Raw genomic sequence first — 22163 nt, 5'->3', positions numbered from 1 at the left:
TCCAGCAGTATATGCAGCACCAGAACCTGGCAAAGCGATACCGGGCGAGGAGGCGACGTCAGTGCGGTCACGTGAGTGATCAGGACATGGACACAGATTTCTCTGAAAGCATGGGCCCTGCCAATGCATGCATCATGGTGCTAATGGGGCAGGTTCATGCTGTGGAACGTCGATTCTGGGCTCAGGAAACAAGCACAGACTGGTGGGACCGCATAGTGTTGCAGGTCTGGGACGATTCCCAGTGGCTGCGAAACTTTCGCATGCGTAAGGGCACTTTCATGGAACTTTGTGACTTGCTTTCCCCTGCCCTGAGGCGCGTGAATACCAAGATGAGAGCAGCCCTCACAGTTGAGAAGCGAGTGGCAATAGCCCTGTGGAAGATTGCAACGCCAGACAGCTACCGGTCAGTTGGGAATCAATTTGGAGTGGGCAAATCTACTGTTGGGGCTGCTGTGATGCAAGTAGCCCACGCAATCAAAGATCTGCTGATATCAAGGGTAGTGACCCTAGGAAATGTGCAGGTCATAGTGGATGGCTTTGCTGCAATGGGATTCCCTAACTGTGGTGGGGCCATAGACGGAACCCATATCCCTATCTTGGCACCGGAGCACCAAGCCGCCGAGTACATAAACCGCAAGGGGTACTTTTCGATAGTGCTGCAAGCTCTGGTGGATCACAAGGGACGTTTCACCAACATCAACGTGGGATGGCCGGGAAAGGTACATGACGCTCGCATCTTCAGGAACTCTGGTCTGTTTCAAAAGCTGCAGGAAGGGACTTTATTCCCAGACCAGAAAATAACTGTTGGGGATGTTGAAATGCCTATATGTATCCTTGGGGACCCAGCCTACCCCTTAATGCCATGGCTCATGAAGCCGTACACAGGCAGCCTGGACAGTAGTCAGGAGCTGTTCAACTACAGGCTGAGCAAGTGCAGAATGGTGGTAGAATGTGCATTTGGATGTTTAAAGGCGCGCTGGCGCAGTTTACTGACTCACTTAGACCTCAGCGAAACCAATATTCCCACTGTTATTACTGCTTGCTGTGTGCTCCACAATATCTGTGAGAGTAAGGGGGAGATGTTTATGGTGGGGTGGGAGGTTCAGGCAAATCGCCTGGCTGCTGGTTACGCGCAGCCAGACACCAGGGCGGTTAGAAGAGCACAGGAGGGCACGGTACGCATCAGAGAAGCTTTGAATCCAGTTTCATGACTGGCCAGGCTACGGTGTGAAAGTTCTGTTTGTTTCTCCTTGATGAAACCCCCCGCCCCTTGGTTCACTCTACTTCCCTGTAAGCTAACCACCCGCCCCTCCTCCCTTCAATCACCGCTTGCAGAGGCAATAAAGTCATTGTTGCTTCACATTCATGCATTCTTTATTCATTCATCACACAAATAGGGGGATGACTACCAAGGTAGCCCAGGAGGGATGGTGGAGGAGGGAAGGAAAATGCCACACAGCACTTTAAAAGTTTACAACTTTAAAATTTATTGAATGACAGCCTTCTTTTTTTTGGGCAATCCTCTGTGGTGGAGTGGCTGGTTGGCCGGAGGCCCCCCCACCGCGTTCTTGGGCGTCTGGGTGTGGAGGCTATGGAACTTGGGGAGGAGGGCGGTTGGTTACAGAGGGGCTGCAGTGGCAGTCTGTGCTCCAGCTGCCTTTGCTGCAGCTCAACCATGCACTGGAGCATACTGGTTTGGTCCTCCAGCAGTCTCAGCATTGAATCCTGCCTCCTCTCATCACGCTGCCGCCACGTTTGAGCTTCAGCCCTCTCTTCAGCCCGCCACTTACTCTCTTCAGCCCGCCACCTCTCCTCCCGGTCATTTTGTGCTTTTCTGCACTCTGACATTATTTGCCTCCACGCATTCGTCTGTGCTCTGTCAGTGTGGGAGAACAGCATGAGCTCGGAGAACATTTCATCACGAGTGCATTTTTTTTTCTTTCTAAGCTTCACTAGCCTCTGGGAAGGAGAAGATCCTGTGATCATTGAAACACATGCAGCTGGTGGAGAAAAAAAAAAAGGGACAGCGGTATTTAAAAAGACACATTTTATAAAACAGTGGCTACACTCTTTCAGGGTAAACCTTGCTGTTAACATTACATACATAGCACATGTGCTTTCGTTACAAGGTTGCATTTTGCCTCCCCACACCGCGTGGCTACCCCCTCAACCTTCCCCCCTCCCTGTGGCTAACAGCGGGGAACATTTCTGTTTAGCCACAGGCAAACAGCCAAGCAGGAATGGGCTCCTCTGAGTGTCCCCTGAAGAAAAGCACTCTATTTCAACCAGGTGACCATGAATTATATCTCACTCTCCTGAGGATAACACAGAGAGATAAAAAACGGATGTTGCTTGAATGCCAGCAAACATACACTGCAATGCTTTGTTCTACAATGACTCTCGAGTACGTGTTACTGGCCTGGAGTGGTAAAGTGTCCTACCATGAAGGATGCAATAAGGCTGCCCTCCCCAGAAACCTTTTGCAAAGACTTTAGGAGTACATCTAGGAGAACCGCGAATGCCAGGGCAAAGTAATCCTTTCACATGCTTGCTTTTAAACCATGTATAGTATTTTGAAAGGTACACTCACCAGAGGTCCCTTCTCCGCCTGCTGGGTCCAGGAGGCAGCCTTGAGTGGGTTCGGGGGGTACTGGCTCCAGGTCCAGGGTAAGAAACAGTTCCTGGCTGTCGGAAAAACCGGTTTCTCCGCTTGCTTGCTATGAGCTATCTACAACCTCATCATCATCATCATCTTCTTCTTCGTCCCCAAAACCTGCTTCCGTATTGCCTCCATCTCCATTGAAGGAGTCAAACAACACGGCTGGGGTAGTGGTGGCTGAACCCCCTAAAATGGCATGCCGCTCATCATAGAAGCGGCACGTTTGGGGCTCTGACCCGGAGCGGCCGTTCGCCTCTCTGGTTTTCTGGTAGGCTTGCCTCAGCTCCTTCAGTTTCACGCGGCACTGCTTCGGGTCCCTGTTATGGCCTCTGTCCTTCATGCCCTGGGAGATTTTGACAAAGGTTTTGGCATTTCGAAAACTGGAACGGAGTTCTGATAGCACGGATTCCTCTCCCCAAACAGCGATCAGATCCCGTACCTCCCGTTCGGTTCATGCTGGAGCTCTTTTGCGATTCTGGGACTCCATCATGGTCACCTCTGCTGATGAGCTCTGCATGGTCACCTGCAGCTTGCCACGCTGGCCAAACAGGAAATGAGATTCAAAAGTTCGTGGTTCTTTTCCTGTCTACCTGGCCAGTGCATCTGAGTTGAGAGTGCTGTCCAGAGCGGTCACAATGGAGCACTCTGGGATAGCTCCCGGAGGCCAATACCATCGAATTGTGTCCACAGTACCCCAAATTCGACCCGGCAACGTCGATTTAAGCGCTAATCCACTTGTCAGGGGTGGAGTAAGGAAATCGATTTTAAGAGCCCTTTAAGTCGAAATAAAGGGCTTCATCGTGTGGACGGGTGCAGGTTTACATCGATTTAATGCTGCTAAATTCGACCTAAAGTCCTAGTGTAGACCAGGGCTTAGACTTTAAGGTGTTACCAGACTCCTTGTCACTACAGCTCTGTCACTCTTAGAATTTAGATTGTAACTCACTTGGGCGTATTTGTTTGCTTACTTTAACCTGTAAATAACTCTCATTTATTTTTCCTAGTTACTAAACCTTTAGATGGTTTATTATGGGATTGGCTACAAGTGTTGCCCTTAGTGTAAAATCTAGGGTACCAATTGCTCTGGGGTAAATGACTGGAAACAACCTGAATATTTCATGTTTTTTTGGCGAAAGTGACCATTCATCACTAAGTCCTGCTTCCATAGGTGACAAGATAGACTGGAGAGTCTAAGGGGACTGTCTGTGACTCCATGGTAAGACTTGTTACAATGATCTAGGAGTTCATATTTGTCATTGGCTTGGTGAAATCTAATTATAGAATTTACCACCTGTTTTGGGTGTATGCCCTGTTTTTGACAATCTACCCTGAGGTAGGCACTCACGGTTGTGAGCCACTCCGGACAGACTAACATAAGCATATGCATACGTCTCTTCAGGACAGAGACTTTAGCTTGTACAGCAACACTTATCCCCCAGTAAATGTCAGCTTCAATATTTTGGCAAGAGCTGAGATTAATTGCAAACAACAATTATTAAAATGAACTTACCTTTCTGCTAAGCTAGTAAGAGCAAGGAGTGCGCCCAACAGCACATTACTGTCTCTGGCTCCTAGCAAATTTACTAAAGTCTGGAAAATTAGAGATTTAAAAAAGATAAATCTATATAAATGATGTGTTTTTCAATTAGGACCCTAAACATCCATATTTGTTCAGTAAAATTTAAATGCCATTAAAATAAATAAATATACAAATCTAACAAAGACACTAAATCAATACAGAATGCATGACTAACCTTAGAGATTTCAAATAAATATATCAGAAAAGCATTTTGGTCTTTTCCATACTTGCCAAGTTTTAAGGAGAGGAATGCGTGTTTCTCCTCCAATAGTCAACACAGTATCTGAAACAACTCAAGCAGGATAAAGCATCCGTCCTACTTAAAGTACTAAGGGTGGCATCTGCTGCTGCAAGACACTGAGAACCCTGAACTTAGGTCCTACCAAGTAAAAAGTTTTTTAGTTTATATTTAAAATAATTATGTTTGTAAGTTTAAGGCCTCACATGTATTCTGTTAATAACTCATATCTTAAAGTGATGTATGTATTTAATATTTTTATAAATGCAGTTGTGGTTTTCTAAAATATAACCAGTTTTCCATTTTTACTTGTTGCAAGCTTGGCCTACTTCATGATCTGCTTTTTTCTCTCCTGAACCATCTGATATAAATAAAATTGCCTTCATTTTGCAGCAGCAAACTTATACCATGAACCTCTAGTTGCACTATTACTGATCTCAACTGTTTCTAATTTTAGACCCAAATCTACAAACAGATCCACTAAATGCACATCCCTGCCATCATGATGAGCCCAAATGAGGTCAATAGTGTTCCACACACGCCTGTGGGAGGGTATGTCTATACTGCAATTAAAAATCCGCAGGTTGCCTGTGCCAGCCAACTCAGGCTTGTGGGGCTTGGGCTAAGGGTCTGTTTAATTGCAGTGTAGATGTTTGGGCTCACGCTGGAGCCCAGGCCCTAGGGCCCTGTGACATGGGAGAGTTCCAGAGTTTGTGCTGCAACCTGAGACATACCCTTAGAGACCCAACTGTAGGATCAAGACTTTTGTTTACAGCAGATATTTCAAGACTATTTAAACCTTAATAATATATAGTTTAACAAAGTAAATTTGATGTTGCCTTTATAGGAACAAGCTTTACCAAAATGTTTAAAGGGCTAAATTAACTCAATGAAATGATCCACAATTTGTGCATACGGCCAACACAAACATCTCAGCAGCTGACATAAAAAGAGACAGTTCAGATGACATAAAGAGAGACCGTTCAGATGATCTTAGCCCAGACTGACAAGTCAAAGAACTGATGTTAGCTTATGTTACAATCATTTGGAAAATGGAGGGAGTTTGATCCCAGCTTGATCAAATTTGGGAAGCATAAATCATTCACACAGGTAGCTGATTGTGATTTAAACCACTTACTTTATGTGCTCCACTGCCTATAACCCATTCTCTTTGATCTTTAACAGCAGAGAGTTTTTGAAAAATATCTGTGAAATGAAGGAAATCACATAAACTGAGTGTCTCAAATTTAAGATTTTTCATTTTGTTAATAGAGTAATAAAATAACAGGTCTAAAACATTGACTTACACTCGGAAATTGCGTATGTTCTTGACATGACAATTTATGTTATTCAATATTTGAATGTACAAAGAAGTGTTAATTTCTTCAGAAGCAATATTACAGATGTACAAGAGTAAGATCTGCTAATGCGCTGTGCTTTCGTCTACTCAAGCACTGTTCTCTTTTGCATGACCATGACTGGAAAGTGTCCAGGAACACCACAATTGCTAAACCATTTGCAAATATTTTAAGCATCCCTAAGTCTGTCATATCAACTTTTCTCCTCATCCATATTAAGGTTATAAGTGCATATGTCAGTTACAACACTCACAAGTCATGTTGACCAATTTGTCTACATTATGCTGCTCTTCTCCATATCCAAGATATCCATTTGCTACTGTTTCCATATACTGTAAGTGGGACAAAATACAACGTTAACATATATATAGTAGAACCTCTATTTTACAAACTAATTGGGGATTGACGAGTTCATATATGGAAAAGTTCATAAAATTTAACATCTCAAAATTACAGTTGGTAGGGTGCATAAGTCACAGTATGCTGCAATCTATCACTTTTTCTTGTCCTTCAAACTACTGCAAAATGATTTGCAATGAACTGAAGGCATCTGAATGTGAAAGGATGCCAACTTGTTCTTCATCAATATTACTTTCATTATGTGATTTTTATTTTTCCATAGAGAAAAATGGTTTCTATAACTGGTCATTTGTAAGATTGGTGTTTGTAAAATGGAGGTTCTACTGTATAGATTTGAAAGTGCTATTCACAAGCATTGCCTTTAGGTGGTGCACCAGATTCACAATAGACTATAAACTGCTACGACTGCAGGACACTACAGCAGTGCTTCTCATCCAGGGGTACATGTACCACTGGCCCTATGGGTAAACACAGATCTTCCAGGGAAAAACACTAGCGAAGTCAGTACAAACTAAAATTTAATACAGACAATGACTTGTTTATACTGTTCTATATACTTATACACTGAAATATAAGTACAATATTTATATTCCAATTGGTTTATTTTATAATTATATGGTAAAAATGAGACACTACGTAATTTTTCAGTGTTGGCGTGCTGTGACACTTTTTTATTTTTATGTCTGATTTTGTAAGCAAGTAGTTTTTAAGTGAAGTGAACCCTGGGGGAACACAAGACAAATCAGACTCCTGAAAGGGGTACAGTAGCCTGGAAAGGTTGAGAGCCACCGCACTACACCATTAGGAAGAGATATTACACTCTCCACAGTTATGGTAGAAACTAGTTTTTTCCATTACAAGTCTGATTATAATAGTCATTGCTAATTAACAATACCTACCTGAGTTAATTGCCGTCTTCCTGTTTACTACTTTATGACGAAAGAGAGCTCAGTCAATGCTCTGGAGATTCTGGACTAGTTTTTAAAATATATTTGTAAATAAACAGACCCATCAGTTACTGAATTGACTGTTCAAATAATCCAGCAATAACCTAACAGGAATTAACTAACCTCCTCTCCAGAATCCCACACCATTATTACCCAGCTCTACCCATCACCCATCTCCTATCTCCTTAGGTGCAAAGGACAAAAGACGGACGGTGTAGCAGGGACATCAGAACAGGACCCCGTTCACTTTTTGCCCCCGCCTCTCCTCTTCTCCCCAAGGCCCTGCCCCCTGGCCAGGCAAGCAGCTGGATCCTGGCCTGGGTAAGAGTGGCCCAGGGAGCCCAGGCAGCTGTGGGTGGCTCTTACTATGGCCTGACTGAGACTCTTCGGCCCCCAAGGACCCACCCCCATGCCAGGCCAGAAGCCGGAATCGGGTCAGAGTCAGAGCCACACAGACAGCTCTGGGGATCTGCGGACCTTCCATCTGTCCTGGGTGGGGGGGCTGGGAGGCAGGGATAGAGGCCAGGGGCTGCTCTTGGGCCCCCTCAACCTCCGCCTCCGGCTTCTGGCTTGGCCAGGGGGCGGGGCCTCAGGGAAGAGGAAGGGCAGGGCCACCGAGTGGACAGGACCTTGTGTCTCCCCGCCACACTTTTAGGAAGAATCCGTCGTCCCTGCTATATAGTACAAGCTGAAGATTAACAAACTTTGGCTGTTATGTACCAAGAAGAGAAGAAAGTTCCAAAGGCACCTTACTATATCAGAGGTGATTATTTGAAAATCTTGACGTATACTTGAAGTATAGTTAAAGTTCTACAGTAAGTTTAGGAACTGCATATTTGAAAACTGTACGACGCACCATACATAATCAAACACTGCAACAGAAGTACTCTTTTATAAGGATAAAATTCACCTCAGTACAGAAGGCCTCACAAAACCCCTGCATCACTTAAACATTAGCCTGGCAGACAGTGGGATCTCTTCAACTTCTCTATACATTGAAGAGGAGGTTCCAAAAACTTGGTGTGGATGGACTATGGCTGATATTCTAGCACCTGTTTTGTTCAGCAAATTCACATGAGGCGAAGCACATCACATCAAGAATATGCAATGATATGTGTAATAATAGTACCACCTAGCTCTTATGTACTGTTTTTCATCAGTAGATCTCAAAGTGCACTACAAAAGGAGGTCATTGTTTAAATTCCCATGACAACTTTGAAAGTTTGAGCCTTACTGTTTAATATTTTTCCAAGACAATTTCAAAGCATGGAAAAACCATTCACCCCTCCAATCCAAAGCCACCCCCCACAGTACACTGCCATACTGAGAACCCCAAAAGTTCAAAAATAGTAAATCAGACCACAAAAAATTATGAGATTGGTCCAAAAAATATGAGTTTTTTTTAATTAAGGATAAAATTTTCCAGAACTCCTATATGACTTAGGAGCCCAAGTCCCCTTTTCACAACAGACCTAAGTACTTAGAAGCCTAACTCTCACTGAAAGTCAGTGGGACTTGGGCTCGTAAGTGCCTATACCACTTTTGAAAACAGGACTTAGGCTCCTAAGTCACGTAGATGGTTTTGAAAATTTTACAATAAATTATGTTTTTTGGTTTGCTGATTCTTGAACTTCCCCAGGCCTCCTCCAATGTATGTGTGACAGGTACAGTGCTGCCAGTTCACAAATTTATCAGTAACATGATTTTGACTCCTGATGTAGGAGATTTCACTAACAGACCCTTCCAACGTCAGTGGTCCCATTGTGCTAACCATTGTACAAACACATAGTAAGAGAGCTACTGCCCAGAAGACACTGAAATCTAGTGCAAAGCACATCATCACATATATGATGTGGGAGCTGGAACTGGAACCCACTAAACTCATCTCATATGGGAGCCACCAAACATCCATTAGATGGGAACAATTTTTAATTCCTGCTGAATTGGACAGGTGTCAAACAAACTAGTGACCTATAAGTGAAAAGCTCTATAATGTATTAGCAGTGCCCCAAGGCATCCAGTCCCTCGTAAATGCTAACGTTACACCACCCAGAATAAGGATTGCTTTCTTGAAAGATAAGTGTATTAAATTAAGTTCTGATTTTTGGAGCAAAATCTCCTACACATTTCTCTCAGACTCACAAACATTCATGAAGTGCCACACTTTATGGTTAATGGGATAGTTCCCATTAATCAAAGCAGAAACACTAAAAATGCACCAATAAAACAGTGTTAACATAACACCTACATTCACTTCTAAATACAATGTTTTGTAATACAAAATCACTCGAACATTGATTCCAGACTGCTTAAACCAATTTTTATATTACATACATATATAGTTCCGAAACACACATCCAATGTGGGTCAGCTGCAGAGAAAGAACTACAGTCTCCAGGTCCATAGCACAAGCTTCTTCCACTTCAGTCACAGGAGTAAATAGTGGGGAGAGCTTATATTATCCTCTGTATGGAACAGCCAGAGAGACTCAACACACACTTACTTGTCCGCTGGGCTGCACAAATATTTGTGAGACAGCAATCAAATGCTAAGCATCAGATTTTTTGCTTCTGTTCCACATTAGAAGAGCGGAATATGGCTTAGTTATTACCGATAGCTTAGTTAAATGTATAGAGCCCTGCAAATACCCATGGACCATGTTTGCGGCTCACGGATGGATGCAGAGCCACATTTTATATCTAGAGCCCTGCAAATCTGTGGATAGCCGCATTATAATCGCAGATATCCACATCCATGGATGCAGATAGCTGCGGATCGGATGTGGATACAAATTTTGTATCCGTGCAGAGCTTTATAAATGTACTAATGCCCATTTGGGTCATCTCCAGCAACTGAACTGGGCAACCTCTGGATCTAACAACATGAGCCACAACACCTGAGCTAACACACCAGACACCCTAGCACAGAAGACACAGCAGAATCATAAATTTCTACATGTGGTCTAGCTAGCCACTGGAGAGTGACACAAAACCTTACTATATTAGTGTGGATTACATAAGCGACTAATTTGGCATGTTCTTTCTAAAAGACTGAGGCTAAGTAGATGAAACATGGCTCTTTTATATTAAATATCCAGGATCTATTCCCAGCTCTGCACCACCCTCTTTTGGGAGTAAGCTAGCTCATTCCAAGCCCCTTGAAGGCACAGGTGGGGTTGTTGGCAACTTGCAATCCTATTTCATGTGGACTAACTGCCAACAGGGGTTATGCTGGGGAAAAATGAATCCGATCATGGTACAGTCTGCAATAGCAGGTGTACTTTTGGGTGCATTTGTGTTTCATTTGGCACATAATGCTATTCAAACATCCCTGAAACTATTCTGTTAGTACAGTGTTGGGTTCCTATGAGCAGCTACAGAGGGGAGGGATAGCTCAGTGGTTTGAGCATTGGCAAGCTAAACCCAGGGTTGTGAGTTCAATCCTTGAGGGGGCCATTTAGGGATCTGGGTCAAAAACTGGGGATTGGTCCTGCTTTGAGCAGGGGGATGGACTTAAATGACCTTCTGAGGTCCCTTCCAACCCTGATATTCTGTACTGCAAACTGTATGATGACTATTTCAGGTAAACTGAGCAATTTTACTTCTGATCTTAGACTGGGGCTTGACATCAGGTTTCCAAAGGTGAAGAACTGAACTATTGTATCACCATTTAGCAGAGACTGCCAGATCCCGTTGTTCAGACTGCCAAAGCGACTTTAAAAGCTTTTAAATCATACAGCAAATAACTACAATGAGGAACACAACAAGAACATATAGTAGAGGAGAGAGCTTGAATTAATGAGAAACTTCATTTTAAGGCTCAGCATTTCTGATATCAATAATTTAGTGACACTCATAGCATACCAGATGTTTCCTGGACAAAGGCATATTTGCATCTAAAATGAGCAAATTTCTCATAATGAGACACAGTCAAGGGTTATGCTACAAACCATGTTGAAATGTGCAGTGCTTTTGTGGTGTGTACCAGTATCTGGTAAGACTATTACCAATCATTGTCTGTTTTAAGAAGAATCTCTGCCATGAGTTTACTCTTTTAGACTGTTGCCTTAAGTAAGATGAGTGCAATTTTCTTTCAAACAACCAGCTAGCTACGCAATTTAAATGTCATAGAATATTGATGAGGCAGCACATAGTAATGATTTCAGAATCCAAAGTTTTAGACAGGTCTCCACATGACTTTTATGAAAGCTATTGGGAGGAAATATGGGGGCTATAAACATATAACCCAAAACAGCATATCCTAGGGTGTCAGTCTTTCACAATCTGTGCTGGAAGTTCACAATCACTTATGATTTCTTCTCTCTAGAAGCAAAATTAACATAGAATGGACCCTCACTAATACCAGTTTACTAATCTGCACACCCATACTTCATACACAAAACCTCTGAGCCTCTACTAACCTCTCAGCAACAACTTAGTAACTGAGTGCTGTAGTGAAATATCATACTGCTAAGATTTCATTTCTAAAAATAATTCACCTTCAGGCAGAGACCAAGTCTGAAATATTCAGCACAGAAGGTGAAAGTTTCAGAAAGCTATGAGCAAGTGAAAACGGGCTAGAATGAAAACTATTATGTAATTTTAACTATAAGCAGTGCAACTGCTGCCCCTATAATACAACACACAGTACATAGCCGCACTGTTGCCATTAGACTAATGGATTTAATGGTGTAAAAAAAATAGCAATAACTTCTGACATTTGGAGATATCTGTATGTGGGCAATTTGATGTGACAGTAAACACCTGAGCAAACTTCACTGTGAACCTTAAGAGCTGAATATTTTAAACCCTGAGCATAAAGGGAATCTAATCGAGAGGAAGGATTCAATACCAACACCAAGATAGCACGAGTGGGACGCACAAGTGTACTCTCAAGTGAGAGCTTTACTCTTTGAAATTGATTTTGTTTAGATTCGGAGAGCCAATGCGGGCACAGTGGGAGCAACAGACATGCACCCATGACCAACAGTCAAACAATTTTAGCTTTTTTACCAGGATTCCATTTTTACTTCCCACAAAATGGAAAATGAAAACTTTTAACATAAGACGCATTACAAAGGCTTTTTGGCTTCCCTGGATCATCAGACTAAATTAATCAACGCTGTATTCCAGAATGCTAGCTTCTGTGTTCCAAACAGTTCTATCATCACATAATATGTGCTACCCTTTTTGTCTGCAAGAATTAAACCTGGACAAATAAAAACTATTTTGTGCAGAACAAAACTAATGTTATGCATTTTGATTTTTTTCAAAATTATATTTCTGTTTATTTTGTCCTTTTCACAACAACTGCCCAGAGACTTTTCTTTTAATTTGCCATGACCAAAGTCACATCCAGCAACATGGAATGCTATGCAAAGGAAGCAACGATATAAAAAAAACCAAAACCTGACAGACTTCATTAATTAAAGCACAGCAATCTGTGAAAAACAGTCCTTTCAGTGTGCTTTTATTTCAAACTAATAGTGTTTCTGTCACTTTTGTTATTCCTTCAGAGAAGTCAGTTGGGGACTTTACACACCCTTCCCTCAAAATCCTAGAACTTATTCTCATGACTGAGCCAAACATGTGTTGACCTTTAATAGTCTTTTTCACTTTAGCAAACTAGCTACTGGCTAATCCAATTAGCTGGAAGAAAATGTCATTGGTGCACCCTACTAAATTACATGTACAGTTGCTTTGGGCATAATGGGTAACCACATGTACTTATCCAGGTGCTAATCGGAGAACAAATTTATTTCTCTCCATGTGCCAACAGAATAACACTTTTACAACACATTTCATTCTTTCCTTTGCAAAAACAAACTATTGTGTAAGATAAGAGACAAAAACAATAAAGAATATTTTACCTGGGCTAGGTTTTCAATCCCACCCAGGTTATGGAGCACTTCCTGAACAAAAATAAAGAAGAAAACTAATTAAGTTTGTCATAACACAGACACTGGGACAAATGAGTACTTTAATATAAATGGCCTATTTTTGGCAGTGCTGAGCTTTCCCAAAGCACAATGGAGTTAATGGAATTTGTGGGTGTTTGGCACCTTCAAAAATCAGGCTGCTTACATTTAATTTTGAACATCTGAAAATTGGGACAATAATGTATGATTAAGCTACAGAATGCATGGAACTGCAGTATGCTGAAGCAAATAGCTTAAGTTTCTAAAGAGGATTAGAGATATGGAACCATAGAAATGTAAGACTGGAAGGGACCTCAAGAAGTCATCAAGTCCAGGCACATTGCACTGTGGCAGGATCAAGTAAACCTAGACTATCCTTCACCAGTGTTTGACCAATCTGTTTAAAAACCTCCAGTGATGGGGATTTCCTAATCTCCTTGGAAGCCTATTCCAGAGCTTACCTCCCTTAGAGTAAGTTTTTCTTAATAGCTAACCTGAATCTCCCTTGCTGGAGATAAGTCCACTACTTCTTGTCCTACCTTCAGTGGACATGAAGAACAATTGATCACAGTCCTCTTTATATCAAAGTCCTTAACGTATTTGAAGACTGTTATCAGATCCACCCTCAGTCTTCTTTTTTCAAGACTAAACATGCCCAGTTTTTTTAAACCTTTTTAACCCATATGAAGAACAATCTATAATCATAACAGGTATGATACTATTAATGGCACCCAGTCATTATATTTCAGAATACCAGATGACCACCAGTGGGAACAGGATGGTATTTCCCCCAATTTTATAGGTTTCTACAAGTAATGCATTTGCATTGTGAGGGTTCTATATGTCTCTCTACAGAGTTGGCCAGTATCAGGAACAGGATTCTTAGACTCGACTGTTCATCTCTTCTGCTATAGCAATTCCTATGTTCTTATTAAGACTTAATGACTACAGATACTGTACAGGAAATATCAGAAGTTGAATAAATGCATTCTGCAAAAGGCACATGTATACAGCAAAATGTTTGTATCAACTGCAACAGTTTTGCAGTTTCAGTACTCTAACTTGGTTAAACTTTCACTACTGGAGTTTTGTTGAATGTTTGTAGTTTACTGTTATGTTTTCATATTACATATATAGTTTATATGTGTTCTGTCTTTCAATAAGAAACGATATTTTGGCAAACCAACCTGATAGCATGGATCCCTCATTAATAATCTCAGACAGATTAGTACTCTCAGGAAATGGATGGATGGGGCTCGATTAACCCACTCCCTGTAGCAGAAACATCAAAAATATCCAGTTATAAACCCGAGACAATAACAAATGCGTAACAGTGAACATACATAATACAGTTTTTCAATTTTGGTCATGAGTCATTATGAGATTAAGAATATTTTAACAAAACAGCATATTTTAATACTACTTGTATTCAAGCACGATAAATACAACTTAGCTGACACAATATGAATTCCCTGTGAACACATTAGATTTCATTAAACTGCACATTACTAACTATCACTTGTTACACCTAATAGACACAATATTCACTCAGGCCCTAATCCAGAAAAGCACATGCTGATCTTTAAGCGCAAGTAGTCCCCCTGATTTCAATAGGGCTGCTTGTGTGCTTAAAGTGAAGCACCTCGACAAAACAGTATGACCAAGTTCCAGGACTGAGTATCACTGAGCTATAACTTTTCAAGATAGGATACAAACAAATGGTTTTCCATTGTCTATGAAAGTTATATATTCTACATTCTTATAAAAAAATCTTTAGACACCCCCCCTCCACACACACACACCTTTTTATAGATAGATACACACTCCATATATATAAGGGGTGAGTATCTATCTATATCTCTCTATAAAGGGATGTGTATCTGTATTTCTCTGGACAAGTTATCCAGAAACAGAATAAGCCTACGTGATATGGCAGTTCTCTTCCCTTGTTATCATTTGCTGTTGGGAATTAAGCCAATGGCTAAAAATATTTTGATAACAATAACGGCTGTGCTGTAATAGATGCAAATAGAACTCCAGCATCAACTTATTTGGGACAGCCTCTTTGCATCCCAGCTCTGTTAAGAGTAGTGGCTCTATCCTAGGTTTTCACACTTGCCTCCCCAGAAAAGTGGTGCTTTGCTTTCAAGGAGAATTGATGGCTTGCACAGAATGCTTTTGCAAGGTGTGTGTGGGGGGGGGGGTTGTGCTTTGTAAATAAAAAATATTATTATATGCTGTAAAATGACCTCTATTCTCTGTTTGGCAATAGTGTGTGGAATAGAAGAGGAGTGCTCTTCAGCATGCCTTAAGAAGTGATTCCTTAAAGTCTCAGTTTTTCAGGAGGCCCAGACCCCTGACAGAATCCATAGGCTTTAAGAGGGCAATCTGTCTCTCATGTTCCCCTGCAGGGGTAGTAATTATCCGATGCAGCCTCTAGAGCAGTGGTTCTTCACCTGGGGTGCACTCATCCCCTGGGGGTGCAAGATGCCCTTTCTGGGGGTGCGAGATAGGCCAGATTTTTTTTGAAGGTAAATCATCGAAAACACAAATTAAGCACAGGCAGGTAAGTACAACTACTTTGTTTCATCAAACCTATGTATCTGTTAACATTATACATTTTTAAATGATTACTGTAATATACAAACAAAATATATATCTAGGTTTAAAGAACTGACCTATTTCAACGATTTTTGAAAAGGGGTGCGAGAACATATTTTGATTTTTGATAAGGGGTGCGAGAACGTATTTTGAAAACCAAAGGGGTGCAGGCTGTAGTAAAGGTTAAGAACCACTGCTCTAGAGGCTTTGACCTTCTGCAATGGCAGTTGTTCTAAAGAGAGGCTGTCAACATACGAGTAGCAATGTACTTACAAAAGAGCATGTAATCCCCTTGTGACTGCACTTGTGTTACTGGTTTCACAGGGCTATTAATATATGCTAGCATTATTAACCTTATCCAGGTCTTTCATTTTCAATACAAGGTACTTACTTCATTATAACATCATCAAAGGGATGGAAAAACAAAAAAAGTCAGAAATAATTAGGTATGTCGCAATGCATAAATAGTGTTTGGAAAGAGATAACATACGGTTTCCTTGAATTATCAGCAAATGAAGTTGTCTCAGAGTTCCTCTACAGGAACACAATGACACATTGCACTGTACCCAAAATAGAAGGGGGCTAAAATTTTCAAAAGTGCCTAAGTGAATTGAGAGTATAAGGCCTGGTCTACACTACGAGTTTATGTTGGATTTAGCAGCTTTAAATCAAATTAACCCTGCACCCGTCCACCCAACGAAGGCATTTTTTTTTTGACATAAAGGGCTCTTAAAACTGATTTCTGTACTCCTCCCCAACGAGGGGATTAGCGCTGAAATCGACATCGCCATTTCAAATTAGGGTTAGCGTGGACGCAATTCGAAGGTATTGGCCTCCGGGAGCTATCCCACAGTGCACTATTGTGACCGCTCTGGACAGTGCTCTGAACTCGGATGCACTGGCCAGGTGTACAGGAAAAGCCCCGGGAACTTTTGAATCTCATTTCCTGATTGGCCAGGCGAGCTCATCAGCACAGGTGACCATGCAGTCCCAGAATCGCAAAAGAGCTCCAGCATGGACCAAACGGGAGGTATTGGATCTGATCGCTGTATGGGGAAAGGAATCCGTGCTATCAGAACTACGTTCCAAAAGACGAAATGCCAAAACATTTCAAAAAATCTCCAAGGCCATGAGGGACAGAGGCTATAGCAGGGACGCAACACAGTGCCGCGTGAAACTTAAGGTGCTCAGACAACTGTACCAGAAAACCAAAGAATCAAATGGACGCTCCGGGACAGAGCCCCAGACATGCCGCTTCTATGCTGAGCTGCATGCAACTCTAAGGGGGGCCGCCACCACTACCCTACCCCTGTCCGTGGACTCCAATGATGGGGTACTCTCCGCCATACCTGAGGATTTTGCAGATAGGGAAGATGAGGTCCTAGGAGGAGGACGAGCTTGAGGAGAGCACACAGCACACCATTCTCCCTGACAGCCAGGATCTTTTTATCACCCTGACTGAAGTACCCTCCCAACCCAACGAAGTCGGAGAAGGGACCTCTGGTGAGTGTACCTTTTTAAATATAATACATGTTATAAAAGCAAGTGTTTTTTAATGATTAAGTAGCCCTGAGGACTTGGGATGCATTCGTGGCCAGTACAGCTACTGGAAAAGTCCATTAGCGTGTTTGGGGATGGAGCGGAAATCCTCCAGGGACATCTCCATGAAGCTCTCCTGGAGGTTCTCTAAAAGCCTTTGCAGAAGGTTTCTGGGGAGAGCAGCCTTACTCCGTCCTCCATGGTAGGACACTTTACCATGCCATGCTAGTAGCAAGTAATCTGGTATCATTGCATGACAAAGACTGGCAGCGTGTGGTCCCGGTGTTTGCTGGCATTCAAGCAACATCCGTTCTTTATCTCACTGTATTATTCTCAGGAGAGCGATATCGTTCATGGTAACCTGGTTGAAATAGGGAAATTTAATTAAGGGGACATTCAGAAGTGGCCGTTCCTACTGGGCTGTTTGCTTGTGGCTGAAAAGAAATCCTCTCTGCAGTTAGCCACGCGGTGGGAGGGGCCATTGGCACTGAGCTGTTCACGTTTGGCTACCAGGGATCTTCCCTGATACCAGCCACGCAGTGGGGTGAGGGGTAAAGCAATCATCCCAAAGAATTGGAGTAGGGATGGGGGGTTAGTTTGCTTTCTGCTGCTGCAGAAAACCGCAGCACTAAACGGAAAAGGAGTACTTGTGGTACCTTAGAGACTAACAAATTTATTTGAGCATAAGCTTTCGTGAGCTACAGCTCACTGAATGGCCAACTCAACGTGCTTTGCTTGGTATGGGAGAGGAGGGCGCTGCTGTTATGAAGTTTGCAGAAGCCAAAAGACTATGGCTTACCATGGCAGCCTCTAAGCTGAATTCTGTTGCCTGGCACTGCGTGTGTGATCTTTAACACCAAAGCTGCAGGCACTCAATATAAGATGCAAAATGCGACCTTGTACCAAAACCACATGTGCTATGTACTGTGAATAGTGTTGCTCACCGTGAAAGAGGATAGCCATTGTTCTGTAAACTGTATTTTTTTAAATACTTCACTCCCTTTTTTTCCTTCAGCAGCTGCAAATGTTTCAAGCCTCCCTCCTCCGTCCCAAAGGCTATCTCAGATAAGGTGGCGAAAAAAACGCAAGCGCAATGAAATGTTCTCTGAGCTCATGCAGTTGTCTGGCACTGACAGAGCTCAGCAGAATGTGTGGAAGGACACAATGGCAGAGTACAGGAAAGTGGCCGATGAACGTGAGGAGAGGTGGCAGCAGGAAGATCAGAGGAGGCATGAGGCAACGCTGGGGCTACTGCGGGATCAAACGGACATGCTCCGGCATCTGGTGGAGGTTCATGAACGGCAGCAGGATCACAGACTGCCGCTGCAGCCCCTGTTTAACTGCCCTCCCTCCTCCCCAAGTTCCATAGCCTCCTCACCCAGATGTCCAAGAACACGGGGTGGGGGGAGGCTCCGGGCACCCAACCACTCCACCCCAGTGGACAGTCCAAGCAACAGAAGGCTGTCATTCAACACGTTTTAAAGCGGCCTTTTCCTTCCATCCTACCCTCCTCCCACCCCCCACCCGGGCTACCTTGTGAGTTATCTCCCTATTTTTATAATCAATTAATAAAGAATATATGTTTTTTAAACGATAGTGACTTCATTTCCTTTGCAAGCAAGCTGTGATCGAAGGGGGAAGGGCGGGTGGCTTTCAGGGAATTTAGAGTCAACCAAGGGGGCGGGTTTTCATCAAGGAGAAACAAAAAGAAGTGTCACACAGTACCGTGGCCAGTCATGAAACTGGTTTTCAAAGCTTCTCTGATGCGTAGCGCTTCCTGCTGTGCTCTTCTAACTGCCCTGGTGTCTGCTGCACATATTCAGCAGCCAGGCGATTTGCCTCAACCTCCCACCCCACCATAAACGTCTCCCCCTTACTCTCACAGAGATTGTGGAGCACACAGCAAGCAGCAATAACAGTGGGAATACTGGTTTCGCTGAGGTCTGAGCGAGTCAGTAAACTGTGCCAGTGACCCTTTAAACGTCCAAATGCACACTCTACCACCATTCTGCACTTGCTCAGCCTCTAGTTGAACAGCTCCTTCCTACTGTCCAGGTGCCTGTGTACGGCTTCATGAGCCAGGGCATTGTGAGCCAGGGTAGACTGGGTCCCCAAGGATAACTATAGGCATTTCAACAACCTCAACAGTTATTTTCTGGTCTGAGAAGTAAATCCCTTCCTGCAGCCGTTTAAACACACCAGAGTTCCTGAGGATGCGAGCGTCATGTACCTTTCCCGGCCATCCCACGTTGATGTTGGTGAAACATCCTTTGTGATCCACCAGTGCTTGTAGCACCTTTGAAAAGTAGCCCTTGCAGTTTACGTACTGGCTGCCAAGGTGGTCCAGTCCCAAGATAGGGATATGCATTCCGTCTATGGCCCCACCGACAGTTAGGAAATCCCATTGCAGCAAAGCCATTCACTATGACGTGCACATTTCCCAGAGTCACTACCTTTGATAGCAGCAGCTCAATGATTGCGTTGGCTACTTGCATCACAGCAACTCCCACAGTAGATTTGCCCACTCCAAATTGATTACCGACTGACCGGTAGCTGTCTGGCGTTGCAAGCTTCCATGGGGCTATTGCCACTTGCTTGTGAACTGTGAGGGCTGCTCTCATCTTGGTATTCCTGCGCTTCAGGGCAGGGGAAAGCAAGTCACAAAGTCCCATGAAAGTGCCCTTACGTATGCGAAAGTTTCACAGCCACTGGGAATCATCCCAAACCTACAACACTATGTGGTCCCACCACTCTGTGCTTGTTTCCCGGGTTCCACAGCATGAGCCTGCCCCAGTAACACCATGATCTCCAGATTGCTGGGGACAGCGGTTTTAGAGAAATCTGTGTTCATGTCCTCATCACTGCGCTGCCGTTGCCTCCTCGCCTGGTTTTTCAGGTGCTGGTTCTGCATAAACTGCACGACAATGCGCGAGGTGTTTACAATGGTCATAATTGCTGCGGTGAGCTGAATGGGCTCCATGCTTGCCGTGCTATGGCGTCTGCTCGGGCAATCCAGGGAAAAGGGCGCGAAATGATTGTCTGCTGTTGCTTTCATGGTGGGAAGGAGAGTTGACTGATGACATTTACCCATAACCACCCACGACAAATTTTTGGCCCCATCAGGCATTGGGAGCTCAGCCCAGAATTCCAATGGGCAGCGGGGACTGCGGGAACTGTGGGATAGCTACTCACAGTGCACCACTCGGAATGTCGACGCCTGCCACGGTACTGTGGACTCACACCACCGAATTAATGTGCTTAGTGTGGACGCATGCACTCGGCTTTTTACAATTTGTTCCCAAAAATCGACTTCGTAAAATCGGAGTACTTTCATAGTATAGACATGGCCCAAGTCCCATTTTCAAAAGTGACTTAGGCACATAGGAACCTAAGCCTATGTCTACACTAGGAGAGTTTTTCCTGGTATAGCTATACCTCTGTATCTACCAGCAAAGTGCTCCTTGTGTGGATGCAGCTATACCAGCAAAGCTGCACTTTTACTGCCATAGTTTATTCCACACACTGCCCTGAGCAAAATAAGATATACTGGCAAAAGTGTAGTTTTGCCAGTATAACTGCCTCTGCGCTAGGGGTTTCTGTCAATACAGCTGTGTTGGTCAGGAATGACTCCTGGAAGAGCTATGTCAGCCCAGAAGTCTGCAGTGCAGAAATGGCCAGTCCCATTGCAAGGAGACTTAGCCTCCTAAGTGCATAAAACACTGCTGAAAATGAAAAGTAGGACCAGACTTACAAAGGTATTTACATGTCTAAAGATGCAGATAGGCATCTAGTGGAATTTACAGAAGGTTCCAAGCAAGTTAGGTTCCTAAACTCCCACTGACTTTCATGATTTTCAACGGAAGATGGGTGACTAACTTGGTTAGGTTCTTTGAAAATCCCTCTAGACATCTAACTGGAGCTTTAGGTGCCTAAATATCTTTATAAATCTGGCCTTAAAACTCCTAAATCACTTGGGTGTTTTTTGAAAGTTTCGCCTGGGGTTTAAATAGAAAATTTTGTTTAAATATAAAGTATACATTTCTTTCAGAAAATAAATCTCAGTGCCCATATTTTCTTGAATATCTTTCACTTATTTCTGTAAAGATCTGTGAGACTAGAACCCAGGTCTGTGGAGCCTGGGATGGCTGACATTCCCATATTGCCACTGGAGAGGATGGCGGGGGACATGCAGAGCTACATCTATTGAGCACAGTGACGGTTAGGCACTGCAGGAAGTACTGCTCAAAGGGTCTAGAGTGACAGCACCCTGCAGCCCTCTGATTGGCCAAATGCAATATTTAATCCTGGAGGGCACTCCAGGAAGTTTCCTGGACAAAACACAGAGACTTCTGGCCTTTGGCAACTCCAGACTGCATCTTGCTTCTGATCTCAAATCTCTAACCCCAGCCTGACTCTGACCCTGGCTCTTGTCTCCTGATTCCATCCTGGTAATTAACTCTAACATCCAGTCTCAGACCCCAGCCTGACTCTCACTCTTGCTTATTGATCATGGCTCTAGCAATTACTCTGATCCCTACCTTGGCCATCCTTACCTCTGGACACGAGCCTAGCTGTGACCGTTAGGCCAGTCCTTACAATTTCATGTGAAGTTTTGATATAATTCTATGAGAAATGGTATGAAAAGGGTTTCCCCTCTATCAGCCTTCAATGGTCAAGTAAGTATGAGTAGTTTTACAGTGCTGATGCAATTGAAATGAGTAAAATGTCATTGGAGCCTGTTTTTTCTGTAGATGGGCATGCCATCAATAACAGGGGAAATCAAAGAATCAACTTCCAACAAAAAAATTACAGAATTTTAAGACAACAGGTTCGCAGTGTGTAAATGAACTCAAGAAGCAGAGAAGTATTATCATCATCTGCCCAGATTTAGATTGGGAGACCCAGGTTTTTTTATATTAAAGATCTCCCAGCCCCATATTGTGAAACCAACAGTTTCTATACCAC

General features: G+C 43.2%; 1 protein-coding gene across 7 annotated transcripts in view; it reads right to left on the bottom strand.

Moving 5' to 3' along the window:
* The window catches only part of NEK10 (NIMA related kinase 10), a 180765-nt gene that overhangs the window by 142752 nt on the left and 15850 nt on the right, over positions 1 to 22163 (bottom strand). For all 7 annotated transcript variants that reach the window (XM_075125730.1, XM_075125735.1, XM_075125731.1 and 4 more), the window contains exons 6-10: positions 14246 to 14330; positions 13011 to 13052; positions 6088 to 6166; positions 5615 to 5682; positions 4170 to 4249 (exon numbers count right to left, since the gene is read on the bottom strand). In XM_075125730.1, coding sequence (XP_074981831.1) covers positions 4170 to 4249; positions 5615 to 5682; positions 6088 to 6166; positions 13011 to 13052; positions 14246 to 14330 — 354 coding nt within the window. The remainder of the gene's footprint in view (positions 1 to 4169; positions 4250 to 5614; positions 5683 to 6087; positions 6167 to 13010; positions 13053 to 14245; positions 14331 to 22163) is intronic.

Source organism: Caretta caretta, chromosome 2 (assembly GCF_965140235.1).
Source record: "Caretta caretta isolate rCarCar2 chromosome 2, rCarCar1.hap1, whole genome shotgun sequence".
Lineage (NCBI taxonomy): Eukaryota > Metazoa > Chordata > Testudines > Cheloniidae > Caretta > Caretta caretta.
This window is presented reverse-complemented; position numbering and strand designations above follow the sequence as displayed.